The following is a 25,298-nucleotide window of genomic DNA, read 5'->3' on the forward strand; positions in this document are numbered from 1 at the left end:
TTTCCCCATGCTCACTCATTAATATCCATTATGGAAAGCTGAGAAGCATATATATTAAATCTCACATTGGTATCTCTAAAGTACTAGCATGAAAATTGGCTAAGAATACCAAAAGTGCTCTATATAGCAGAGATTCTTTACTGAATCCTTAGAAAAGGTAGAATCTTGTTGACCTCATCTTTCCCTGGCACCTGAAAAATCCCAATATATTCCATTCAATAGCACAGTCAGAAATGAGGGGTGCTGGAAGAGGAAATTATATGTACTGTTGTGCTGCACAGAAAATGACATACAAGTCGATCCAATGGAAAAATTAATTTCAGCCAGCTGAGATAGATAGCCTTATTGATCCGGTCTCATTTCCTGCAAAAGGTAGGACTGAATGTGATTGTAGTAATGAGAAGGAAAACAGAAGCTAGTGGCAAAAGTGCAGCGGCTGTAAAAATGATGACTGGGACTTAAAAAGGCCTTGTCAATTGAGCAATTTTGAATTCTTTTTGTAGTCTGCACCTTCTGACCAATTTGGGATCAATGGACAACAGCACATGCTTTTCTTTGCTTTTGTTTCCTGATGGGCGGACAACAAAAGAGCTTCCTTTTAACAGATAAGATTAACCAATATGAGTTACTAGTGGACAGTGTCTTGAATTGAAACACTGCTCAATACACTATACAATACAGTCAATTTATAAGCAGGTGTGTGGGCACTTGAGCTCATCTGGTATAAATACAGAGCAACGAAACAAACCTTAGTGACATTGTACCTGCAGTAAATCTAAAGGAAGACATGCTACTCTCATTTAAATGACTGTAACCTGACATAGTGCAAATTGTAGGAATACAAGTGATCTGGGTTAGTGACTCTCTGCTACCAGCCAACATCAGGTGATCGGCAGTCCAGTCTTTCACCCAGAATACAAAGTTCTGTAATTAATCTGCTCAACAAGCATATATGCAAATGGCAAAAAGCACTTTTTGGCCTAGGCTAAGAATCACAGCTCTTCATCTTAGATCTCCACTTACTTCTACAAAAAAACTCTGATGTATTCAGTTTGGAATGCAAAGAAAGGTGCAGGCAAACCACACACTTCTTAATGAAACAACTTATGCCAGAGCAAAAAGTACACATAGTATACGGGAAAGTACAGAGCAGCAGTAAGCAGGAGGGAATCTCAGCTGCATGTTACGTCTGGGTTTGCAGCTTACTCTACCTGGCTACTCAGAATAAAAATTACTTTTCTGTTCTGTGAACTATTAATCAATAGTTCGCAGGATGCTATTAAGCAGGGCAAAGATGCAATTTGCATCAGCAGCAAGGCAGAGTGTGCACGGAGAGCAGATACCTGTTATTAGAGCCGCTGATGCAGATGCTTCTGGGCACATGAAGTCTGAACAGCAGCAGCAGCTTTCATGGCTGAGGACACCTCCAACTTCAATTTGCTTGTATACAGTTATAACAACTTACAGAGCCTAATGAGTGAGTCCGTGAAGAGCCATCACAAATTTGGGGTTTGCACCATTTTGAAGAGGAAATACACGATGACAATGTCTTTTGGAGCAAACTCAGACTGGAGCTGTGCTCCTGACATCTGGTTTATGCTTCATCACTCTGAATACCTGGATTTCAGGCAGTCACAGCTAGAGATGGACTAACACAGGGAGTTTGTCTTGTTGAAGGGCTCCTCCAGGTCCACATAGAGCGACCCAGGTGGTCTCACATACATATTAAACCAGTGATGGATCAAGCCACCTCCCAGGAAGGAGTTCTACTTTAATATGGATGTTGCCGTACTGGCATCAATGAACATCCTACCTTTTTCCTAGTACTTTCTACCAAAGCAAAATTTAATGGTATTAAAACTAGCTATTACTAATATAAATCATAAAATAAGTCTCTTTCTAAATTTCCCAGCATGTGCTCTAATGCTGGACACAAACAAATAGACTTCTTAATTAAATGAGATTTTTGTGTGTGTGCATGCTACAAAGTGAACAAGTTCGGTTTTATTTTTTATCTAGGCAAGTGGCAAAATCAATCCAGTTGGCCACATTTGGTCATGACAGGACCGAACTTTGAGGAAAATGGGGAAGTAAGCTAGGCAGCCCTGTACAGCTTAATTGGCAAGTTCTGAGGTTATTTGTGATTAATTGAAGAGGTTTTCAAAAGCAGCTTAGCAGATAATTAATTAAGCTTCTACGAAAGCACTCTTCTAATTGATCCTGGAACAGGTAACATGAAATAAGAAGCTCTTGAACAGGACACAGTTCAGACAGATTCTCTCTATTAGATGGTAAAATCTTTGCAGCACATTTTTCCTGTCAGTAAACTGTGGGATGTATTTTGTGTTCTACCTTAAGAAATCTCTTTGTTTTCTTATTTAACTCTCCTCATGAATTTTACAAGCCCCAATTTTCTCTAGCTGTAGTATTTCACAGCTGTTGTGGTCTAAGTAAATAAGCGAGGCGGAGATCTGAAGGAGAGATTGTGTGCCTGAAATAGCATCTATCTTTCTCCGTCTGTATCCCTTGCTCTACCAAATCACATTACCCCTTTACAAGTCCTGCCTTAGTTAATTACTGCTACTCAGTGATGGAAATATAATATATAAATCTAATATTCTGCTGTGAGTGACACACAGGCCCTCATGTAGCCAGCATGAAAGACATACAGAATGGGTAGTTGCATCAACTGCCGTATTCAGGATCCTGGTAGTGGGAAGGCTCCTGCGTTTGCCTGGCAGAGATCTGTTCTTTGAAGCATCACCTCCCACAGCACCTACTTAACTAACATTCTTGGTACGTGAGAATCAAAAAGCACCAGAGCCAGTTGGAATTACATTTTTCTAACTTTATGTCTCATTTTTCTCTGTAAATATCTTTAAAGTATCCTTCAAAATTAATGAGACTGATTAATCCCAAGCGCATTATGAAATACACATCTACCTCAGATTTACATCTGATTTTTGCTACTTTTTAAAATGGCAAATGGGTCAAAAAGTTATTATACTTACTTTCAGTCAAGTAGTTTTGATATTTCTCTTGCTCACTGTAATTTGTTGCAGTGTTCATTGCAGCAGCATCATAACATTGCTGTTTCTGCCCTGTCCACACTATTTAGCTTTGCAGGCAGACACACAGGATCTGGGTCCTACTAAAAAGCTCTCTGTGGAGTGTATGATAAATTTCCACTGACTTTTCAGTGCCTGTATCTTACCATTTGCTCCACTGATGCAAGGCCGATATGGCTCTTTAAATTCTGGGTTCAGTTCTCACTGACAATGTCAATTCTTTAATTTTTTCTATTCTAAATATTGTAGCAATGACTGCACTAATCCTTCAGAGGCCCACTTTTTCATTTTACCTCTTTTTTTCCTAGGGTAATCAGGCAGAGGGCAATAAAGGGCGCATGATTTTCCTGCTTTTTAAGTTTTAGCACTAGGAATTGCTTATATGAGAGATGCTTTTCTTCACAATTTGGGAGCCACTGTTCTGTGAATACTCAAATGAAGGAAAGATTTGCTGCCTTCAACCCCAAAGGACTGACTAGCATCCCCATCAAACCAATGGCAGAGACTCAATCAGGTTTTAGGAAACCCAAATCCTAAACTACTGCAATACCACTGGCAGCTCCCCCTTTCCTTTTTCTGGCTACCTTTAAAAACCCTGAAGGACAGATTATATTTTTGATGTAAACCTTTTGTTATATAGGAACACTTCATGCTTAAATCACACCCATCTACTTTACCGACAAGGGGCTTTAAGAAACACACTTGCTGCTACACATTGAGATCTAAGATGTAATTTCTGTGCAGAATAACAGCTGTGCTTTACAGAGGGTAGCTGTGTGCAGTCTGACTGCTCAGTGGACTCAGTATCACCCTTTTCCTTTGCAGTGTGACTCTTGTTTCTGAGCAGGAAAATTGCCAGCTCAGCTAGAGATTAATGCCTAAATGAAGAAGGCACCCTGGCTGGATCTGTGGTGTTAGGTAACAGAAACCTGTGAAAAATTCCCTTTATCTATTAATATCTTGCTAGTGAAGCCAATTTTGCTTTGGTATCCCATCCAACTGGATTCTATTAACACAGTGTATTTTGGCTCTAGCCAAGTGTTATCACAAGGTAAAGAGATAAATAAACACAAGAAAGCTTTGCAAAGAGAAAGGTTTAATGATTCTTTGAACCCTCTGAAAAAATCACAGCACCTAATAGCACATCGGTTGGGACTAAAGGACCTCACCATGTATGATTTTTTCCCCTCTGATTTAAGCTAGACCTTAGATGAGCCATGATAAGAGGACAAATTCTCATCTAGAATAGATGACACAAGTTTGTACACCAAGCTTGAATCTTGTGCACAGGTCCAAAGGTATTAGACACTGTTACAAGATATTAAAAATACTCTGACTCCCTCAGGTATGGAATAGAAAAAGCTGATGAATGATTTCTAAAATGAACATGGAGCGGATGTTAACTCTGCCAGTGGACATACATGTATACAGGTTTTTATGCCATTAGCCAGCAAATGATCATCCGCCTCAGCCTGCTATGAACTAAGCACTTCAGCAGAAGGTGCTCAAGGCTCCCTAGAGTTGCTCTGCATCTTGCAAGTTCAAGCCCTTTACCATTAATGTAATGGAAAAATTAGAAAAGGGAAGGTAAGTCTACTTGGCTGTGTGTTACCAGCTGGTAGCCTGGAGGGAAGTGGATGTGACAAATTCAGGATTCAAAGTCTGAGAGAAAGAGATTTTTAAAGTGGCAGCATCCTTTTCTTCTATGGTAAATTAATAAGAATAATTGCAATTGTGTGACATGTGCAGACCATTAAATGCAAGCACAATTTTAGCAAGCAGACCCCAGCACTCCCTTGCAAACCTGCTGCTCCACGTTCTCTCAGGCCGCATAAAGGCAGGATGGAGCAACACGCTGACACGGTTTCTTACCATTGCCAGTGGAACAATTCCAACAAGATCCTTCTGGCAGATGAAGATTTCAGACAAGGTTATGTCCGTTGTCCCTTTCCGAGGGTATTCCACCTGCCAGGTGATGGGCTGCGTTCCAGAAAGGCTGCTGAAACTGGCTATTTCAAAGTTCATCTGCACGACCTCATTGAATAAACTGTTACTTCTGCAAAGAGGAAAACAGGGAAAGGGAAGAGCTATTACTTTCACTGATAAGGGCAAATGAAGTGAATCATATTAGCCACTAAAAATGCAGCTATTTACATGCAGACAGAAAACAAGGCAATTTCCAATCTACAACTTTTTTTCGGAGCAGACAATCAAGAATTATTCAAAATGGGTCAGCTGTTCCAAGTATGAACACCAGATGAAGGAATAAAATTTGGGATAATATGTCTGATGAAAGGAAGGTATGCTTGCTTAATTACCCTATTATTTTTCATGATTTTGCAAGTATGCTTCAATCTTACAACACGATGGACATGTCCTTAACTGGCCGAAGTTATGTCTGGTGCAGCCCATAAAGGCAGAAGGGGCCAGAATTTGTGCAGCCAAAAAGACAGTAAGATTCATTGTATAAATTCAGAGCTGTAGAAATCCATAGCAACGAAACTCACTGTAACTGAAGTTCATATATGCAACACAGAAGCCTTACAAAAATCTGCATGCCTAAGTGGCAAAATGACAAGATTAGTCAAGATTTAGAGGTACCCTCTGGAAATTAAGAACCCACGCGACTGAAACCAAATAGAAAGAACAAAGGCAAAATACACTGTGAAGTCAAGAAGGCTAAGAAAATTTGAATAACAAATAGGAAAAGACAGGTTACAATTCTCCTCCTTCACCTTAAATTTCTTTCACTTTCTGAGAAACAAAAGATGCATGAAAGGAATTTACAGGACTATCTGCTGTTTTTCTTAAAAATAAAGCATATATGACAAATTATTTGAATCAGAAAGTATGCATTAACTCCTCTGGTGTTTTCCAAACATTTTTATTCAGTATAGAAAATCTGGATACTTCACCATGTATTACTTCAAAGCACCATACTCTGCAATAGTTTTAAAACGAAGAGAAGGACATGCACCTGCTTAGCACCAGCAACCCAGTTCTAGCCTCATCCGGCTTTGGAAGCATTCAGCAAACAGCCTCAATTATCCTTTTTGTTAAATATACAATACACAAAGGTCCATTTCTGAGAAAATCCATTAAGAATTGATTATGTACCAAGCACTTATATTCTCAATTGCTATACTTTCTTTTTGCCTCTTGAACAGAAACCGCTATTTTTTATTACTTAAGACAAATTTTGTGCTTTACTTTGCAAGATTACTTTAAAAGTAAATGCATTCCCCTGATAATTATTATTTTGATCATGAGTTTCCATTTGGATGGCTTACTCTGCAGAGTCTTAATACTCCCAAATGCTTTAGATTTATTTCCTTGCTGTTTTCCTACAGTGTCAAAAGAGAAACTTTCTAACACTTTTGTGATGGTGGTCCAGGTTCTTCCATGCATTTAAAGAGTGATTTTGTGTAGTAATGCGACAGATAAACAGATTTAGCAATTCAGAACTCAGGATCAGCCTATTCCCATTTGAAGAGTTCCTACTAAATAAATCTTTTAGCTCTAAATACAAGGCAAGTGCAGTAACTGTAGTTCACACACTTCTGGGACATCCCCAAATGACAACCTACTGGATTCCACTTTGTAATTTATTTGAAAGCATGATTATATGCAAAGATACCTGAATCACCTGAGCTACAGTGTTCATTTAGCTGTTAAAGACACCATTATGCCTTAGATTAATGACACCTGAAAGGCCATTATTTTCCTCGTTTCTAGGTCTGAGGCTTAGTAACTGACAGAGGAAAAGTTTTTGCATGTGATTGACTATCCCAGTGCTTTTACTTATGTTAAACAGAGAATAAATTTTTTGCATACATCGAAGCTGCTATAAGAGATAACATACATCAGGAAAGCTTCCCTTGGTTGCGAATCAGAGCACTTCTCCAACGGCCTCTGAGGAGGTGTGAAATGTGCAGCTTCTCAACACCCAAAGCCCAGCAACCCCATGGGTATGACCAGGGAGCTCCAGGTGGGAAGCGGGAGATGGAAATAACTCCTTTCCAGGCAGCTCCTGCTTCCCAACGCGGCCCAACGTGATGGGTGGCCATTGCCTCCGTTGCGCTCTATGCACTCTGATCCGCGCTAGAACCACAAGCAATGGTCTAAATCTCCAAGAAACATTAAACGCCTCCATAAACTGGTGTGATGAAAATTGTCTTCCTTGCTCCCCAGCGCAGAATTATAGGAATCACTCTTGCACCTGTGACGGTGGCATCTGCCACCTTGAGATCCTCTAGGACTCAAGTGAGGGACTTACTGTCCACGCTCTATTTCTGCAGCAGCTGCTGCGGTGGGATCTGAGGGCCATGCACTCCCTAATGTCCTTTCTGTTCCGCCAGAAACTCCAACACCTCCGTTTTGCACACAAGGAAGGGCAGAGAGGCTGTGAGACGCGCAAGGTCACCAGCAGCACTTGGGCAAGGAGCTTACCACCACGTTCCCACCTCTCCAGAGTCTGATATCACTGGAAATGACAGCTACAATACTTGATTCTGGTCCTAAATTATCTTCAGTGTGTGAATCTTACACTTCAGCTTCATCCCAGCTGAGGCATGCCCTTGATCATAGCTACTGAGCTCTTCCATGGAAGAAACCACTGCTATTGCCCTTTATGACACTGCTTCAAACCATCTGCTTAACTCGGATTTCCAGGCCTTACTGAGCCCCTACTATTTCAGCCAAATATCCTCTTGGTCTGTGAAACAGATGGGCTCCTTCTTCCCAAGGTATGAGCCTCTGGTGGTGGAGAGATATAAAAAAAATGGTTCCAAAAAATTCTAAAATTTCCTAAAACATTGCTAAAATGCTTCTTCTGTAAAATACAATACCTACAGCACCCCAAATCTGCATGGAACAAGATAAAAGTTTTACTGCCGCTTTAGGATGACCTGCATAATTATATAACACTTCTCTTTGTGAGTAAATGCACCCCCTCACGCTCGCAGCAATGAAACCTCCATGCAATGCCCCACTCCCACCCAGTTCCTCCTTCTCTCTTCATAGAGAAGAAACAGAGAGATGATCAGCAGCTGGGAAAGCATCCACTTGAAAAGAAAAACGCCTTCCGAGATGTGTAATGGCTGAGAAAAAAACTTCTCATGAAGCACATTTAATGTTCAGAGCTTGTTCACTGACTGAAACAGCAATTCCTTAATATCTAACATTTAGAACTGCTCAACAGCCGGAACAGCAAGTAATTATAAAACTTTTCTAAAGTACACAGTGCGCAGTGATTACAAATGAGGCTGCGGGAAGGCAGTGCTTCTGAGGGATGGCTCTGAGCTGAATGCACGAGTCTAATTTGATGGAATTGAGAGCTCCCCTGAGCCGGTGCACTCGGCGGCTTTATCCTGATTTATAAATATGTTAATGGTCCGGGGCTGGATCAGACTGCGCGCTCGCACGAGGGAGGAAGGGCCCTTTGATCCGTACAGAGCCCGCGCTGGTTCTTTTACACAGTCATTTTAAAACACGGTATCACACGGGTGTAAGATCCATAAACCTACAGAAATCTTCACCGAACGTCTGTCTACAAGTGTGGACTGGGAGTCTCCAACGAGAAATTTCCAAGAGTTGCCTTATTGCTCTGAGTAATAGAGGAGTTTCGACTCTTAAATGGCTGAATCTTAGAACTGCTACAGGCTAAATCAATAATTTCGATTTATTACAGTGGCTCTCAGAAAATAAGTTAAAAAAAACCCTAGATTAAAAACATTTTAAGCCAGCCTTTACTCCAACAGATTTTTACTAAAAGTCCCTGCAGAACCAGAAATACTTTGAGCTGCTAAAAACCCTTCTCTCCTCCAATGCTATCCAGTTTGACAGTGACATCTTAATGCAACATCAGCACCTACTAAATGACATAAAAACTGCACGCCAACCCCCCTTCCCCTCTCCTACCAGGCCGTGATGGAGCATAAGATTCTCCTCTTCTATTTCTGCTATTTCCAAATTACCCACAAGAGGTGGGTAATTAGCAACCCAGATTTCTTGCCATTGGTCACCTATGAGCTAAATTCTCTAATACTCATTACCGTTCCCTTGAGCTGTCCATTTCCCCCTTGAAAGGCTTGATCAGCAAATGCAGTACAAACACTAAATACTACTTTCTTCCTGCAAGTACTTATTTGGAGTTCTAAGAAAGGAATCCCCATGCAAAACTATGGAAAGCATGTGGTAATTAAGGAAGAATGCCAACTTCTAGAGACAAAATGCAGTTTAAATCTCTCATTTTGGAATATTTGCCTAACTTTCATCTTTAAACCATAAAACCCAGCAGAGGACAAAGAAAAGGATGAGCTATTTTGGTAATTAACATATAGGGAGGGCATAATTTCATGGATAACAACTATATTAAAAATATTATGAAGATCTTTAAAGGAAAATATCCAAAGTATAACTCAGCAAACACTTGAGCAACATAATATATGTACGTGAATACCCTTAAACAGACAATATTATCCTGTACTTGATAGCCTCATACAGCCCAGAATGAAGAGCTGGATTAGTTAATAAGATTTCTTAGCTTTCTTGTCATAAACTGTGATATAAAACACAGCCTTTTGATTAAAGTATTGGAGGGAGACAGGAAATCTCATTTCACTTCCTAGCTCTTCCACAGCATCCCTGGATGACCTCAGGCAAGGCACTGATCCTTACTGCTAGCATAAAATCAATAGGAATTAGGCATCATGGAACATTAATAAAAAAATAAAATAAAATCCTGGCATCCTGCCCCTTTGGGCACCTGAATACAGTACCTTTAAAACTCAGGTCCTGAGGGCTATGATCTTAGCTGTGTTCCACTATATTCCATGCTGGAAAGAGGGAGAAGACCACGTGTATGGCCTGACCCTGCACTATGGTGAGAGCTCCCACACACTAGGAAATATCTTAGTTGGCTAAACATGTACCTTCTGGGCAACAAAAGACATTAGAGGCTGGGACGTGGTCTTTTTATGTCTCCGTTTCCCATTTGAATAATGAGAACAAATTTTTTTTGACCTCAACCCAAGCAGTATTTAAATGTATGTGATATCTACCTGAATTTCCCTTTGCAAGCCTTGCCCACTGCTGTCCTAGAGCAAACAGCAAAGTCATGTTCTTCATTAGAGCAGAGCACAGGAGGAAAGCTCCTCGCCTGGACAGACACAAAGCTGGAGGAGAGAGTCCCTGAGGGAGGCAGAACGGCCTGCGGTCATCGAACCACCCACTCCTTCATTCTTAGAGTCACTAATCACCAGTAAATGCTGCAATCAAGATATCAAGCTCATTAGTCTTCTCTGATACTACATCACATCCAGGCAGGTAGATGAGATTGATTTAATTTTTTGCAAAAGGAAAAAGGTGTGTGACGCGGAGCCTCAGACTGGTACCATTAGAAAAAGGCTATATGCCCACCCCGAGGGTGAGCTATCATCTTCTCCCACTTTTATTTTGTTTTCCATGCAATTTGTGCAAGATATTAGTCTGCTAACATCTTTGTATAATTTCAGATAACAAAATACATTGGCTGATTTCTTCAAAAATAAGCTTTCTTGGTGATTCATCATCTCTTCCTTCCTCTGTGAAGGGCATTTACTACTTAGCATTCATTCAGTGCTGGAATTTCTCCAGAGCCACTATAAGTAAACAGTATTTTCCTCTTCTGGAGATAGCAAATGTTTTAAGTACTGACAATCTTCCAAATGACATCACTGAAAAGGAGACCCTGAGCAGAGATTGTCACAGATATTCACTCCAAACCCAATACTTTCAAAATAAAAAACAAAACAAAATAAAACTTTAAAAAAACTTTAATTTGAAATGGAAAGGGAAGTCGGAACTGTTCCAATCAGCCTTGGATTATATAGCTGCTTCACTCTGCTCAAAGCAGCAAGATGAGAGCAGATTAAACACACACATACAGACCTGGGCCTGTTTTCCCATTCACTTTAATTGCTTGGTTTAGTAGATGGGGCCAGCTGGTGAAATGTGTTCAGAGACTGGCAAACACCTTTGGAAAAGCAGACTGCTGAAAGGTTTTTCCTGATTGCAAATGTCTTGCGTACGTGTGCATGTGCTTTATCCCACTTTTAAAGAGCAGTGCACCTGGAATTGATACAGGATAAGGTTTGCCATATCCTAATTCCATGCATGGCTTGGATGGCTCTGCCTTCTTCTTCAGTCCTGCTTGTGCCCGCTGCTCAGGCCCAGTCCTGCCTGCGGGTGCTGCTGAGCATCACAGTGCAGAGACAGAGCAGCACTTCTTGTGCATGAAATCCCAGGTGCCAAACTGCTTTCTGCCAGAAGGGTATCGAGAAATCAAGGTAGCAATTTATGAAATAAGATCAAAAAATGCCACAGAGATGGAGGAGGGCCTGGCTACTGGACTAATCCCAAATGAGATGCTCTTTCCAGTGACAACATTTCAGCTTTGTGGATATTAGCTATTGATTTCTTTAATAACCAGTTACTAATACCAGACTGCCTCCAGGCGCTTGTAGTCTAATGCCTTCCTCAAATGACACACTGACAAAGAAAGAAATGCAGGGTAAAAGCTGACTCCTATGTATGACATCCCTCCAGGTATTGCTCATGTATATTTAGGTGATAAAAAGTATTAGCATCTGATTTAAAAGAACTGAACATGCAACTGCATTATGAATCAGATGGCTACATAAATCACATTTATGCATATGCAACTGCATATGTGAAGCAGATGTGTGATATGCACATTAACTTGCAAGTCAGGTGTCTTCCGTTCCAGGTTGTATGGCTTTTACTTTTTTTGTTGTTGTTTTTCGTACTGTTCTGTTAGCATATCTGCTTCTGGGCTATGCTTGAAGCATGGAAAATGTTTGGGCGCATAGATGCCCATCCCTTTCCAACTGACTACATGCACTTGTCAATTGGAAAAGCACCCAGAAAGGTAAACATCCAGCAGGCATGTAAAGTTGATAGAACATCTGCATTTCACAGAGCTGATGTAAATAAAGCATGCACCTAATAGCACCCTAAAGGAAAACAACATATGAGTGTTGAATAATAAGGAGAAAATAACCCCAGGGTAAAATATGTATTATTTCAAACTTTCTGGCCATGACCACTTCACGGGACGCTGCGAAGCAAAGCCTGTGCCATGCCCTGTCTTGCATTGCACTGGAGCAGGAGGGCAGCTTCTCTAATTCAGATGCACAAAGAAAGTAAAACTTGTTCTTTTGTTTTTTCTCCTTAAGATCACAAGCGCTGATGTTAAACTGCATGGTGGCAGCTTTCCAAAGGGATCTCCCATCTAGCTGTGGAGCTTTTCTAGGTGTCTGTAAAGCTGCTTAAATACACAGTAAAGGATCTTGGAATGAGCTGCATCCTTTGAGAAATAAGCTCCACAGCTGCAATTTCACCACAGAGCAAACTCAGTTTGCACGGAGCCCCGCACACTAGAAGCTGCAGGGAACAGCAGCAATCTAGGTTAGACAGCAAGAAAAGTTTTAGCTTTAGGAAGGGAATCCTTTTTCCTCTGCATGGGTCTCCTTAAAGCTGAGTGCTGGAACAGAAGCAAGTTGCTAATTCCTCCTTAGGATAAGCTTGGGATAACAGCAGGGAGAAGTCTCCCCCAGGGAGGAGGCACAACCGGCCAGGCTCCCTGGAAAGGCAGCACAAGGAGGTGGAGAGCACATACGAAGCACAAATGGATTCGAGTTTGCCACACATGTAGCTTGGGATTAGTAAAGTGATGATCTGAGGAACATTTCCTTGCATAAGCTGATAGACAAGGGTCGTAGTCCTGGGTGGAACAGGCAGGAGATGCCAGTGCACAGCCCGGAGTACCCTGCCTGGGACAAGGTTGGACTCCAGGGACAGTTACAAAACTGGTGCAAAAAATGCCCAACAACATGTGTTGAGATGTTTTATTTTGCTTCCTCTTTCTCCTTTTCCTCCTCCTTCTTCCCCTTCCTTCCTTTCTGCACATTTAAAATATAAATGTCTGATAGAAAATGCTGAGGGCAGTGAAGATCCCATGGAAGTCTGACAATGATGTGAATGACTTCTACAGTTTGTGCTTAGAAGGCAGCTCCTATTCAAATTTACAAAACTCAGGGACCCCAGGGCTTTCAGCATCTGCAGCTCCAGAAATTTAATGGACAAATCTTTATGTTACAGTTCATAAAGCAAAGCTTCACAATACAGCCTTCCAGAAACCACCCACAGAGCTCTTTCTTTGTAAACTTAAAAAGAAGCTTATTAAAAGCTAGACCAACATAAATATCAGAGGTAGATCCATTAGGTTTCACAACACACCTATTTGGTGGCTACCTCTACCAGTTCACTTCTCTTGTTTGAGGATAATAAAATGAAAAACGTCCCCATGACATTCGGTGGCAGAAATGTCATTGCTGAAGAGCCTATGATGTGCAATTAACATTTTTAAAGAGTCATTTAAAAGGATACTGTCAGGGCTGATAGATTTGAGATTACACTATGTATGTTTGGATTTCTGCATATTTCAGCATCTTCCTAGAAAATTCACCCTTTCACTTCTGGATAATTGTACTTTTCTTTCTCCTTATGTCCATTGTATTGAAAGGACAATAACGTATTAACCAGCAACTTCTCCCTCCCAGGAATATCATGATGTAGTTAAAATCATCACAGCTGCAACCAAAAAGTTCTCTTTTTGAGAAGTACTTTTCTCCACAAAAAATATTTCTGCTGGGAGCAAAAAAAAAAACGTTTTGTGGGGCAAAAGCATTCTGGTCTTAGAATGGAGTTTAAAAAAAGCAAAAGTAGAAAAGTCATTCCCTATTACTGATGTTGCACTTGCTTGTTCTGGAGATGAAAACACTGTCACCAGCAGGATGGAGACTTCAGGTTTAGAGTCAGCATTTTTGTATGGAGAAAAAAGTCCTAGATCTTTGTTTCTTGGCACTCCCATCTGACACTGCTGCTTAATAGAAAGGAAAAGGACAGAAATACAGAATATATCTGCTACAGTAGTGGAACTGTCTCTGAACTAAATGTTCATCAAAGTTTCTAGGAGCTGCCAGCTACTTTTTAAAGATGTCATTGGACGACAACGGCATATTTGTATTTGCAGCTAAAATGTTTCTTCTGAGAGCTGAGAGAGGACATCAGTTTTCAGGCATAGTGCAGATGTTTCTTTCTGCCTGTCAGGCACATGAAGAGCAATGTGTCCTCAATATTTCAAGAAGACAAATGAAGGAGACAAGATCCTAATGTTAAATGGCCTGTGAGAGAAGCAAGCGCCTACCCTCCTGACAAAATGCATACACATAAACTCCACGAAAAACTTTCAAGCGACGATTCTGGCATCTTTGGTTTTGTTTGTATCTGTTTTGCCCCAAGAATCCCAATTAGAAAACAGCTAAGTCCAATCTGTTGGTGGGTCTCAGTTTCAAATTTCTTAAATCAGTCCCTGGTTCAAAGCAAGAAAACACTTCCTTATTACAGCAGATTTGGATGGGGCTTTTGAGAGATGTCCTGATTTACGGAGGTGACTTTCCATCACTAGCAAAAGAATTTTCATCTGAATTTGACCCATAGGAAAAGCGTAGCAGGGCCAGAGGGACCCATATGCTGTAAGGTATCAGCATAGTCTTTAAACAACCATGAGCTTTTTATTAAAGAAAGTAATAAACAAGAGTGTAGCACAAAATCTCTCTACGCACCATATAGTTACATTTGTTTCACAGCCCGGAGCAAAGAGAATCTACTGTGATTTTTCTTCCAAGAAAACATTACTGCCTTTTTATAACTCTTTTGCTTTGCCTTTCTGCCAGAGGTGAAATAGGTTTCTGTGTAATCATACAAATGACATTAAGGGGACACTGTCAAGAAGGAGGAAAAAACATTTGAAAAAACAAACTTTCCCTTTGGTGTTGAAGTCTGAAGCAATATTAGTTCCCATTCCTTCTCTTTACTGACTTCCACACTTCGTTTGGTTGGGCAGGTGGAACTTGACGGATGGAAGTCCAGTTTTCCAGGGCTCTGAAGTAACCCAAAACCAGCAGCCCAAGTGTGTCCGTGCACTTAGCATGTGTGTGGGTTAGAGTGGTGGAAAGCCCACGTGAGATATGATCCTGATTTGACAAAACAGGCTTGCAGGAGCAATGCTGAAAGAAAGCTCTGGAAGGGGGAAGGATGGCAGCCAAGCACTGACTGGGTGGTCTTTGAAATTATGAGCACAAATATAAAGGAGTTTGCACCTTCCAGCCTCTTCCCAGCTATGGATGCTTAATGCAGTTTGATTTTCCTGGGGTAGAGATCTGTCAGATGCACCCCTTTCAGAAGAAGATTATAAAAGAAGTGAATCACGGACACATTATTATTCCCCTCAACACGCGGCCCTTTTCCTTTAAGTACAGAAACTGTAGGATGCAGGAAATGATCCATCTTTTAAAATTTGTGTCAACATCTCTCAAAGCTCTTGGAGCTGCAAAGAGAACACTGCTAACCATTCCTACGTGTCTGAAAAATCAGTGCAGCGACAACAGTGAAATGTGTTACATGTGACACGTTGCTCCTGACCTTACTTTCACTCAGGTCAATTGGCATTCCGCTTCTGATTTCAATGGGAAGAGGGCCACCATATCATCGTCATCTCTCTTGTACCCACAGGCCTCTCTCAAGCTGTAAGGTCTAGTTATAGAGAAGTCTGGGCTTGTTTTAAGGATTTTTTTGATGCTCAACAAACCAAGAGATGACCTTTCCCACCAGCAGAAAGACACTTGCCAGCTCATGTTAACTATTCCACCAGAATATTCAGAATGGAACTGTGAAGAAAACGACAATCAGGCAGCGACTGGATTCAAGCATCTTATTTATGTAAATCGTATCTGACTGTTGCTGACTGCAGAACATACAGTTTGTACCACGAAGAATGAGATGAAGATATTCTGGGTAGGATGGGTCTTCTGAGATGGTTATACACTCTGGACATGCTCATAACTACATGCCATTTAACCTATGTGATTTTTGAACATGGACACATATATTATTAAAGATTTGCAGCAACATGGCAGGTCTTTCAGGAATTACATCTCACAGGCAAATTAGTTTATATTTCCACAGTTAGGATGACTGTGCTATCTAGTTACTTCTATAAAGACATTTGACATTTATGAGCAATTTTTAAAGGGTTTCCCAAAGCAAGTGCAGATTTTTAACATAAAAAAGAGGGAATTATAGGAATTTGGAACTCCAAAAATTCATAAATAAAGACAAAACCGTGTCTAGGAAAGGAAGAGGTACTTTGGCCTATGGGAGATCATCTCTTCATCCTCAGGAGATGACAGGTAATGTACACTGACGGAATTTCTCAATATTAGTGCATTTAGATTCGATTTCTCTTGCTGATAGTGTGGTTCATGGAATGAGAATGTCTTGGTCAAGTGGACAGAGAAACAGAAGAGAAAAACAGAAATCTTAGCTGGCCATATTAAATAAATGTTTACTACTTCTGTGTACTAAACTATGCTAGCAGATAAAAAAGAAAGAGGTTTTGTTAATTATTAATGTACTTTACCAGCAAGCGCAAAAATATCTGTTACAAGCCGAAAAATGGAGCAAATTGAACTTGCAAATGAAAAGCCCTGCGTGTGTGTGTGCATATAGTGGGAGATAATACAGACCCAAACATCATGTTGGACGGACAGAGCCTGCCAAGCTTAAATACACTCACTTTCCTTCCTCAGGACGGTTCTTAACCTGCACATCAGATGTCCAATACCTCGCCAAATCTACTGCCAGCCTTCCTCGACAGTTAGCAGGGCCCCTTCCATGCAGAGGAACGTTGCTGAACGGGATTCACACCAAATCTTCTGTTTACAGACAAATTCTCTTTGCTCACTTGCCGTCCCTTTCTCTTTCTCTGCTTCAAAGCTCTGGTAACTGATTCTGGGTTAAATGGCAGGAATCTCAGCTAGCACTTTGCTGTTGGCTCCTGAAAATACCACGTGCTCTCATGTTAAGAGTCTGGGTCAAAGCCCTTTCTGGGGTCATGGATTAACTGTATGATCTCACACTAGTCATTTGTCTTGCCTGTCCTTCTATTAAGCCTGTTAGAGAATTGGTTCAATAGAAGAAAAGCAGGAGTTCCTTAAAAATGTATTGAGACATCTGAGCTGAACTTTTTGGGTGAAGAAGCTATAAAAAAATGACTCTGCAGTGAACTTTGAAATATCAATTTGTTAAAGAGGCAGTTATTCCTCTGCTGAACAGTGCTTTTCATGGTGAGAAGCTTTGCAAAAGAAAATGATGAGTATTAGGAAGCACTTTTAAAAGTATTCACGAAGGAGTGGGTGAGAAGAAATGTTTCAAAAATCATTAAAGTTGCCTAAATATCTGTTCTCTACCAAGTCCAAGCTACAGCTTAAACCCTGGCAATATATTTATCGAGATTCTCGTTCCTGGCTGCATTTCCTGACATTTATGCCAAAACAAAATTCTGTAAAAGGTCATAACAGGATTCAGGTGTTATTAAGTGTATGAGTGGGCAAACAAAACAAATGACCTTCATTCACACTCGCCTGATCCTTCCGTAAACTCACAAACAACAGATGCTGAGCACTTGCTCAGAGTCAAGGAAATATCCATCCTGGGTGAAATCATCCGTATGCAGAGAGTCAGCAGAAGCTGCAAGTGCCTCCCAAGTACTTCAAAGCGGGACTGAATTATGGCTCAGGCTCTTTGCAACTATTATGTTTTCTTTCCTCACACAGCATCCCACTGAATACCAGCACACGGCTGCTGTGGTGTTGATTATCCACCAAAGGATGGTTTCACATACTAGGAGACCTTGTGAGCCATAGAGAGAATAATAATTATTATTAATAATAGAAAGAAAGTTTTTTAGTCCCATTTACAAACGGAGAGATAAGTCCCTGAGAATGGAGCGACCTGTCCCAGCTCATGCTGAACCTCAGCAGCAGTTGGACACTGGACCTGGCTCTCGTTTCAGTGCCCAAGCCCCAAGACCTGCCCTTCCCTCCGTGCTGTTCAGCAGCATTTGCAGAGCTCCATAGGAAACCAGGGAAGAGATGTGAGCTGCAGCTCCATCTTCTAGATCCCCATCTGCTGGTTCTGCTCCCAGACTACGTTTGCACTTCCTTTTCCAGGAATACATTTCATTTCATTTCTCCCCCAGTACCACTCAGACTTGTGGGGACTTCCATAACACCCCACCAAAAGCTCCCAATAGCAGCTAGAATGGCTTTTACTGCTGTTTAACGCAGAATTGAATTTAAATGGCTAATGTACATGCTCCTCCCACACACACAGGAACACAAACTGCTGCAGAGCAAAACTTTAATTTATCAAATTAAAATGCACTATAGCGTGAACTTATTGTATCACTGCTCATAAATGTTTTTATGCGTTTGATTTTTTTGTCTTTTATGGTTTTGGCAATAGATGGAAAGCAATCAAGGTTCCATTCGAAGCAGCCGTGTAAGCAATTCTCACTTAACAGAAGACAATGAAAAATTAATCTAAACTGAGTGTAACTAAGTTTTCATAGAAACAACAAAACCACTCAGACATTAACACCTTCAACAGATGTTTACTGTCTTCATTTACAAAATTACCTGTCAGAATTACTACTTCCTCTAGGAAAAAAAAAACGTGCCTACCCCAACTGTCTCACTGAATTAATAAAATGTTCGGCGTATAATGTGGATATTACAGATCCCTTCCTTGCAATCATAACACTTAGCAGGGATGATTAAGGTGAAGTAACATTCAACACTCTCCTGTGGGTTTCAATTCTATCCTTTTAAGTACAGGATAAAAGTTCAAACGTGCGTAAAAAGCCTGAGTATTTTCCTCCCTCCCTCTTGTTCTCTGGAATATCTGCCCCTCTTTTCAATGGGCAAAGCGACACTTGTCATTTCTGGAAGGTTGTTGACTGCAAAACAATCACCTCTTTTTGATATAAAATGGAAACACTTGAAGGGACAGCAAAAAAGGGGTAACAGCAGAAGGCAGTATTTCCTGATGGAAAGCGTTATTATCTGGGGGTGTATGTCCTCGCATCACTTTGCTTTGGAGGTGAATGGAAGAATTTTGTTAGCCGATATTGCCACGCGATGCACACGGTGGGAAGGATGCCACAGGAACACCAGGATGTTCAGGGAACGCGCTGCCCGCAGCTCTGATCGCCCTGCACCGGCGCCAGCGACGTTCTGGTAACATTTGCTGAAATTACCAAAAAATGTGGTAATTCTGGTAACCCTGCACGACAGGCAGCAGCTTAATACCTCAGGGAAGAGAGGTCAGGAATAAGGAGACAAATACAAAATGACTCAGTTGTCCCCCACGTGCATGTCTCCCAGGCTGAGTTTCCCAACAGGCTGTCTCGAGGGTTGCTGCTGTGCCCGATTTAGGAGAGTGGAAGGAGTTAATTATGGAAGGGCAGCGAGCGGGAGGCAGAGCTCCTATTGACTTCCTTAATGGTGGTAAGATGTGCAAATCCTGTGCACTGTAGCTGAATTTAAATTACAATGATTACAAAATACAAAGCCTAAAAAAGAGGATTTGCACATGAGCAGATTTAGCTGAGACACACTCCCCCAAGACCTATATTTTGTTTACATGCAAAGTAGACTATGCCTCTTGAATGACTTTAAATCCTGATGATAATTATTTATATATTAATCCATACTTCTCATATGGCTCGGAACCACAGCTCCTGCTGCTCACTGTCTTGGGGAATATTTACTGGTTTTAGGCTCATTGCTGCATTCTGGCCACTGTCCAGCAAGGCACTTCCAATGTGTAAATAGTCCTGCTGCCTTCAGCAGGTCTGTTCACATGATACATTGGACCATAAGAACACGTTTCTTAAATAAAAATAACAACAATAACAATATTAATACCTTCATCTTGTTGCTTTTGGATAGAACTTTTATTCACAGCTCTCAGGAGTAGAGTGCCCTTATCCTATGTTAAAATATGCAAGCTAGGGAACAGAACGACGAAGTGGCTTGACCAAGGTCACACAGAAGGGCATTGGAGACATGGGGACATAGACTACAAGTAAAACAGAGTACTGAGGGTTTTTGCAGAACTCTGCCTAGTATTTAGTGAGGTTTTGAGTACTTTGGCATTGCACTAAAGGAAATCAGTGGGCTTAAAGTCACGATCAAATCTTTTGCAAATGATTTGCCATCTACTCCCTTGCTAGCCAATCCAGCTCCATCCTATCCGGAAAGTGCGATTAATGTTTAACTCATGTTAAAATCAATAAATCACAAAGTAATGGCTTTTATAAATATATATGCCAGCTATAGGAATAAACCTGAACAGTCTCCATTGTTCTAAATTAACAATAGTCAAAATGCAGTTAAAAATAATGGACAAAAAATGTGGTACCACCTTTAAAGAAAAAACTGTAGCTAAAAAGATCTTCAAATCTTAAAGCAAGAAATGTTTGTTGAGAAACAGTCATGTCAAGCCCTCTGAAAGATATCTGTCCACACCATACCCATATGGATTTCAAACTCTCTGCTGATGCATATCTACCAGAGTTTGGCTGAGACAAGCTGACTGGCATGGAAAATATTTGTCAGGAGAAATTGTTACAAACTGTATGCAAAATGAACTGCAGAGAGACTGAGGCTATCGTTGTGTCTGGCTGACTGGCACGCTGCTCTAACTAACTTTGGGAACATACTCAATGTCACCTGCATCCAGAAGACAGAGCTAGCGCTGGCTGAAATTTGCCAACTCAGTGTTTTTTGTCATTGAAAAGATAGAGTGGCATCTCAACACAACCATTTCCATCAAGTATTATCAGTACAAAAACCCAGTGCTCAATACTGAAAACAAAATAATGCAGAAGATAAGTGAACTTTCTAGAAAACCTTTATTTCCACCTTCTAAAGAGATGGGGTAACCCTGGGGTTTCAAAAGCACAAGTGTTCCTGACTGCAGTTGCTTTCAAACCTATCTGCCTTGTCTCAGGCAGTGGGAATTAGAGGCCCTAGTGCTTCTGAAAATCCCTCCAGGTGTCAAACGGCTGAAATACCTCTTCCTGAAAATCTAGGTATTACAAACCATACTCACTAAAGTATCTGTGCATTGCTTCGCTTGGTGCTGCAGAGCCCGAGGGAAACAGATGGCCAACTCAGGCTTCCAAAAGTGACTCAGGTACTCCGGGCCCGACTCACACTGGAAGTCAATACCAGTTCATTTCCTAAACGTCAAACGGCACTTTTGAAAATAACATTTTCCTTCACCAAAAAGGATCTGAAACTCGGTGCTTTTCAAACGCTTGCTTTGTACCAACACTACCACAGACTCTACCCGTCTGTATTTTCACTTTCAAAGGAGAACTAAATCCTTTGGCAATGCAGCCCCTTGCAGGCAGGTCACCAGCAAATGCAGCACTACAGATTTCTTCTTGTAAAGGGCTTTTTTAGGCAACAATCTAAAAGCTTTGTTAGGGGGAGACGGGTGAAAAATGTAGACACCTAGAACTAGCAGCACAGCCTTCTCTTGCTTGTCATGGCTTTAGTAGTGAAGTAGCAGAAACTACAATACAACCCTCCCACGTAAGGACAGAGTGCCCAGGGCTTGAGGAGAGTTTAAGAGAAATTTAAGAGAATTTTTCCATTTTGGACACTGCAGCCTTGGAACCCGACACGGACCAATGCGCAGGTTGTGACCGAGTTCCCATGTATCAGCCATGAGATGATCTGGAGGTCACTCCAGCAACTTCCAGCGTATTCATGCTACAGATGAGTAATTAATCAAATCAATGTCCTTCCCAGGATTTGACCGAAACTGGAGAGAACTGTGTTGAGTGCATTTCGTATTGTTAACACAGAACATCAAGTAGATGAATAATGACCAATATCCCCAGTATGGATTTTAGAGGAGGGAGAAGTTAGGGAAGCGTTTTCTACCATCTCAGTAAGATAATCTGAGTAGACTGACAGATGGAAGTAAAAACCAGTTTACAGAAAAGACTGGAGGGAAGCCAGACTTTGAAGGCTAACCTTCAGCCCTTTAAGGAAGCTCTGGAAAAGCCTGCAAGTTCAGGATTTGCAAAAATAAATTTTCAGATGTCATCATGGTTTATTTCAGTCTCCATGGAAATAGATTTGGGTTTGGATATATACATTTGCTTGCACAAATGTCAAAATATTATCACTGTCTTAGGGCAACATGGAAAGTCTCTGAGCCTTTTTCCATGGCTGAGCAGATAGGAGTGCACGGAAGGAAGCCAGCACCAGCAATGGCACCAGGGAGCTACAAAGTCCCATGTGCTGAAACTCTTCTTCCCTATGGAGAATTATTGCCATTAAAGCTACTCAGCGTGTGACATAACTTAAGGCTGTGGCCACTGTGGGTAGAAGCAAGTAATGTAGGTAGAATGAGAGCCAGTTTCTGCAGGCTCTGTAATGAGTCCTCAAGCCCTCACCACCTTTCCTTCTTTTCCTCTCCCATATCAGTGTTTCCTCATGTGAGAATTTGGGCTGTTGGACTCCTATAAGAAAAGAAGCACTTTCCCAACAAGAAGGTGGGTAGAGGAAGGTGTCCACAGGCAGCCCAGTTCTGCTTCTCACACATGCAATGAGAGCTCCTTGCTCTTGGGGACGGGGGGATACCAGGGCTCCGACCTCTCCTTGATCCACCACAACACCCAGGTTAGACCAGGGTCCTACAGCAACAGGTCACAGACTCCAATCACCATAGATCCGGGTACCTATCTATCATATGTATCTATATTTAAATAGCAGAGTTTCTAAATCTTGCAAGGCACATATGTTAAAATCTTTATGTAAAGGTTTTGCTTAAAAATAAATCCTTGCAATCTCTCTAATGCCATAATTTGAGCAAATGATTAGTAAACTTTAAACTTTTTGCCATTACTCAGGAAACATCAAATTGTCTGATTCAGTTGGCTGAAAGTAGTATGCAGCAATTCTCTCTTTAAAAACTAAATCCCTCTATGAGAATACTTATTATAAGAAAAAACCCAAAATATAGAAGAAAATAAATGTAAGAAATTAAATACAAATACAGGAAAATAAGAAGAAACAATACTCTTAAATATAAGGAAAATGTCTCACGCAGACCTCAGCAGCCATTAATACTATGAGATGAAATTTTCCATAATCAAATTAATCTGAAGACTAAGTCATCCACCACAGCCCAGAAAGATATGCTAAGCAGGCAGGATTAATGATCTTACTTTCTAGAAAAATGAACTTGTATATATGTGAATAATTTCATGGAATGCAGAAACAGTTATAGCAGAGACAAATATTTCAGTCAACTGCTTACTCCAAATAAGGTAGAGTTTTTATCTTGAGAGAGTGTCACTGAAACGAAGTCTCCCTCTCTGTCTGAGATACACAGTGAACTCAGTAGGGGAGATATGGAAAATAAGATGTAGATGACTGCAAATGACTTAGTGCGTTTTAGTAGTTAAAGCATCTATCCATCCAGCTGTGGGTCTGTAAAAACCCCTGTGCTCTGACATCCTGGGCTCTGCTCTAAATGGAAGTTGGCCCTGTGACTCTGGCCATCTTCTCAGATTTTATTATACATGCACCCGGTGGTTCAGATCCACAACAAATCTCTACTGATTTGCATCACTGAAGGCTATTGCCATCATATAATGTTTGGTGACTACATGTTTCCTCTCACCTCAGCAATTCTATCAGCCCCAGGAATACTGAAAAGAGCAGGAGAGGCTGCTTGTCAAAATAATTCATGCAGTTTTGATTCACAGAACGTGGCAACAATCCCCTTTTTGAATGGGAGCAACGTTAGCAAAGGCTGCGTTTCTAGCCAGTTCTTAGCAATCAAGTCCCCTACACTTATCATCACGTTTCTAAGTTATCTATTCCAAATAAAAGCATCATTGAAGACTGCTCTTATTTCTGATGTATTGCTGTGTATTCATTTGTAATGCATAGGAGTTTAAGAGCTCACTGTGAGGAGTTCATATAGGTGTAACCAAACAGCGGAACCATGGGGGCATAGACAGCCAAACAGATCCGCAGCAGTGAACAGCATCCAGCATCTGTCTTTAAATATTCCTTCCCACTAAGTCTCATTAAATTTCTGAACATTTCTCAAGACAAAAATTGAGAAATACCATCTCTAAGCGGAGAGCTCACCTTTCTAGCACACTTTTTTCAGAGACAACAAAAGTGCCATAAGAAATGATAATCAAATACAATTCAAGCCTCTCAACTTAACTGAACAGCTACTAAACTAACCAGGAAGGTTAAGCTCCTTGGGGATTCTCAGTGGTACTGGCTGAGTTTTCATTTGGTTGAAATCTAGAAGTTATAATGGAATATTTTGTACAGATTATATACAACACAAATTTCTTTCACTTAGTGCATTCCAATGAACACTGTCACACACAACCTGTGAATTACTTTGAGTAAAAGAAGAGGTATAAACATTGAATTTCTTGTTAGTTGGCTATCAGGAATGCTTTGGCTGACAGGATAGAGTGCTTTTAAGCCATCCAATAGCATTGCTAAATATGCCAGTCTCATTAAAAGTAGTTGAAATTGGAATGAATTCAGTGGCTAAGGTCATTCAAATACTCTGGCAGTGTCATTATTGAATTTCTAGTACTGTGATTACAAAGAGTGCATGCTCAGTCCATTAATTTGCAGCATGGAAGCCAAAAATCAATGGGGTGCTACTTAAAACTCCTTTTGTAATAATTAAAATCATGTATGCAGGTATACATATGTAATGGGAGCGTGCAAGCTGCTCTACACGGCTTTGAACAGGAAAGAGATTATTTAGTTTATTGAACTGCATGTCGGACAGAAGAAAGAGGGGAACATTAAAAATCTGATCTGAAGTTGGGGTGAAAGTCAGACTGCAATGGAAATTTTACCATTTATCCACTGCAAGCCAAGATTTCTTCCCTGGAATTTTAACTGGAACTGAAATTCCTGAAAAGCAACCAGGAATTTGGCACTCATCTATCACAACCCCCAGGGTACCAAGCATCTCAGTTTGCTTTAATAAACTTGTTTCCCAGTGCAATTGCTAGTATGTTGGTAAGGTCATAATGCAAGAGATGTCTGAGTGTTTTGTGGAAGGCAGTGGGCCCAAGTCCCAGCTGGCACACATTGTTTCAGCAGATCTGTGCCCATGTATTGCAGCCAAGGACACTCCTAATTCTGACCTTTCAAAGTAATAGGGATGCACTGTGGAGTTTTGCACAAAAAA

The 25,298-nt window shown here is 40.9% G+C and overlaps 1 protein-coding gene across 1 annotated transcript in view; it reads right to left on the bottom strand.

Annotated features, from left to right (window-relative positions):
• The window catches only part of TMEM132C (transmembrane protein 132C), a 175,796-nt gene that overhangs the window by 42,342 nt on the left and 108,156 nt on the right, over positions 1-25,298 (bottom strand). Inside the window, exon 4 of the mRNA XM_088532499.1 lies at positions 4,941-5,124. Within this exon, the coding sequence (XP_088388625.1) occupies positions 4,941-5,124 (184 nt within the window). The remainder of the gene's footprint in view (positions 1-4,940; positions 5,125-25,298) is intronic.

Source organism: Tinamus guttatus, unplaced genomic scaffold (assembly GCF_059628265.1).
Source record: "Tinamus guttatus ecotype Peru unplaced genomic scaffold, ASM5962826v1 Tinamus_guttatus_pri_ptg000459l, whole genome shotgun sequence".
Lineage (NCBI taxonomy): Eukaryota > Metazoa > Chordata > Aves > Tinamiformes > Tinamidae > Tinamus > Tinamus guttatus.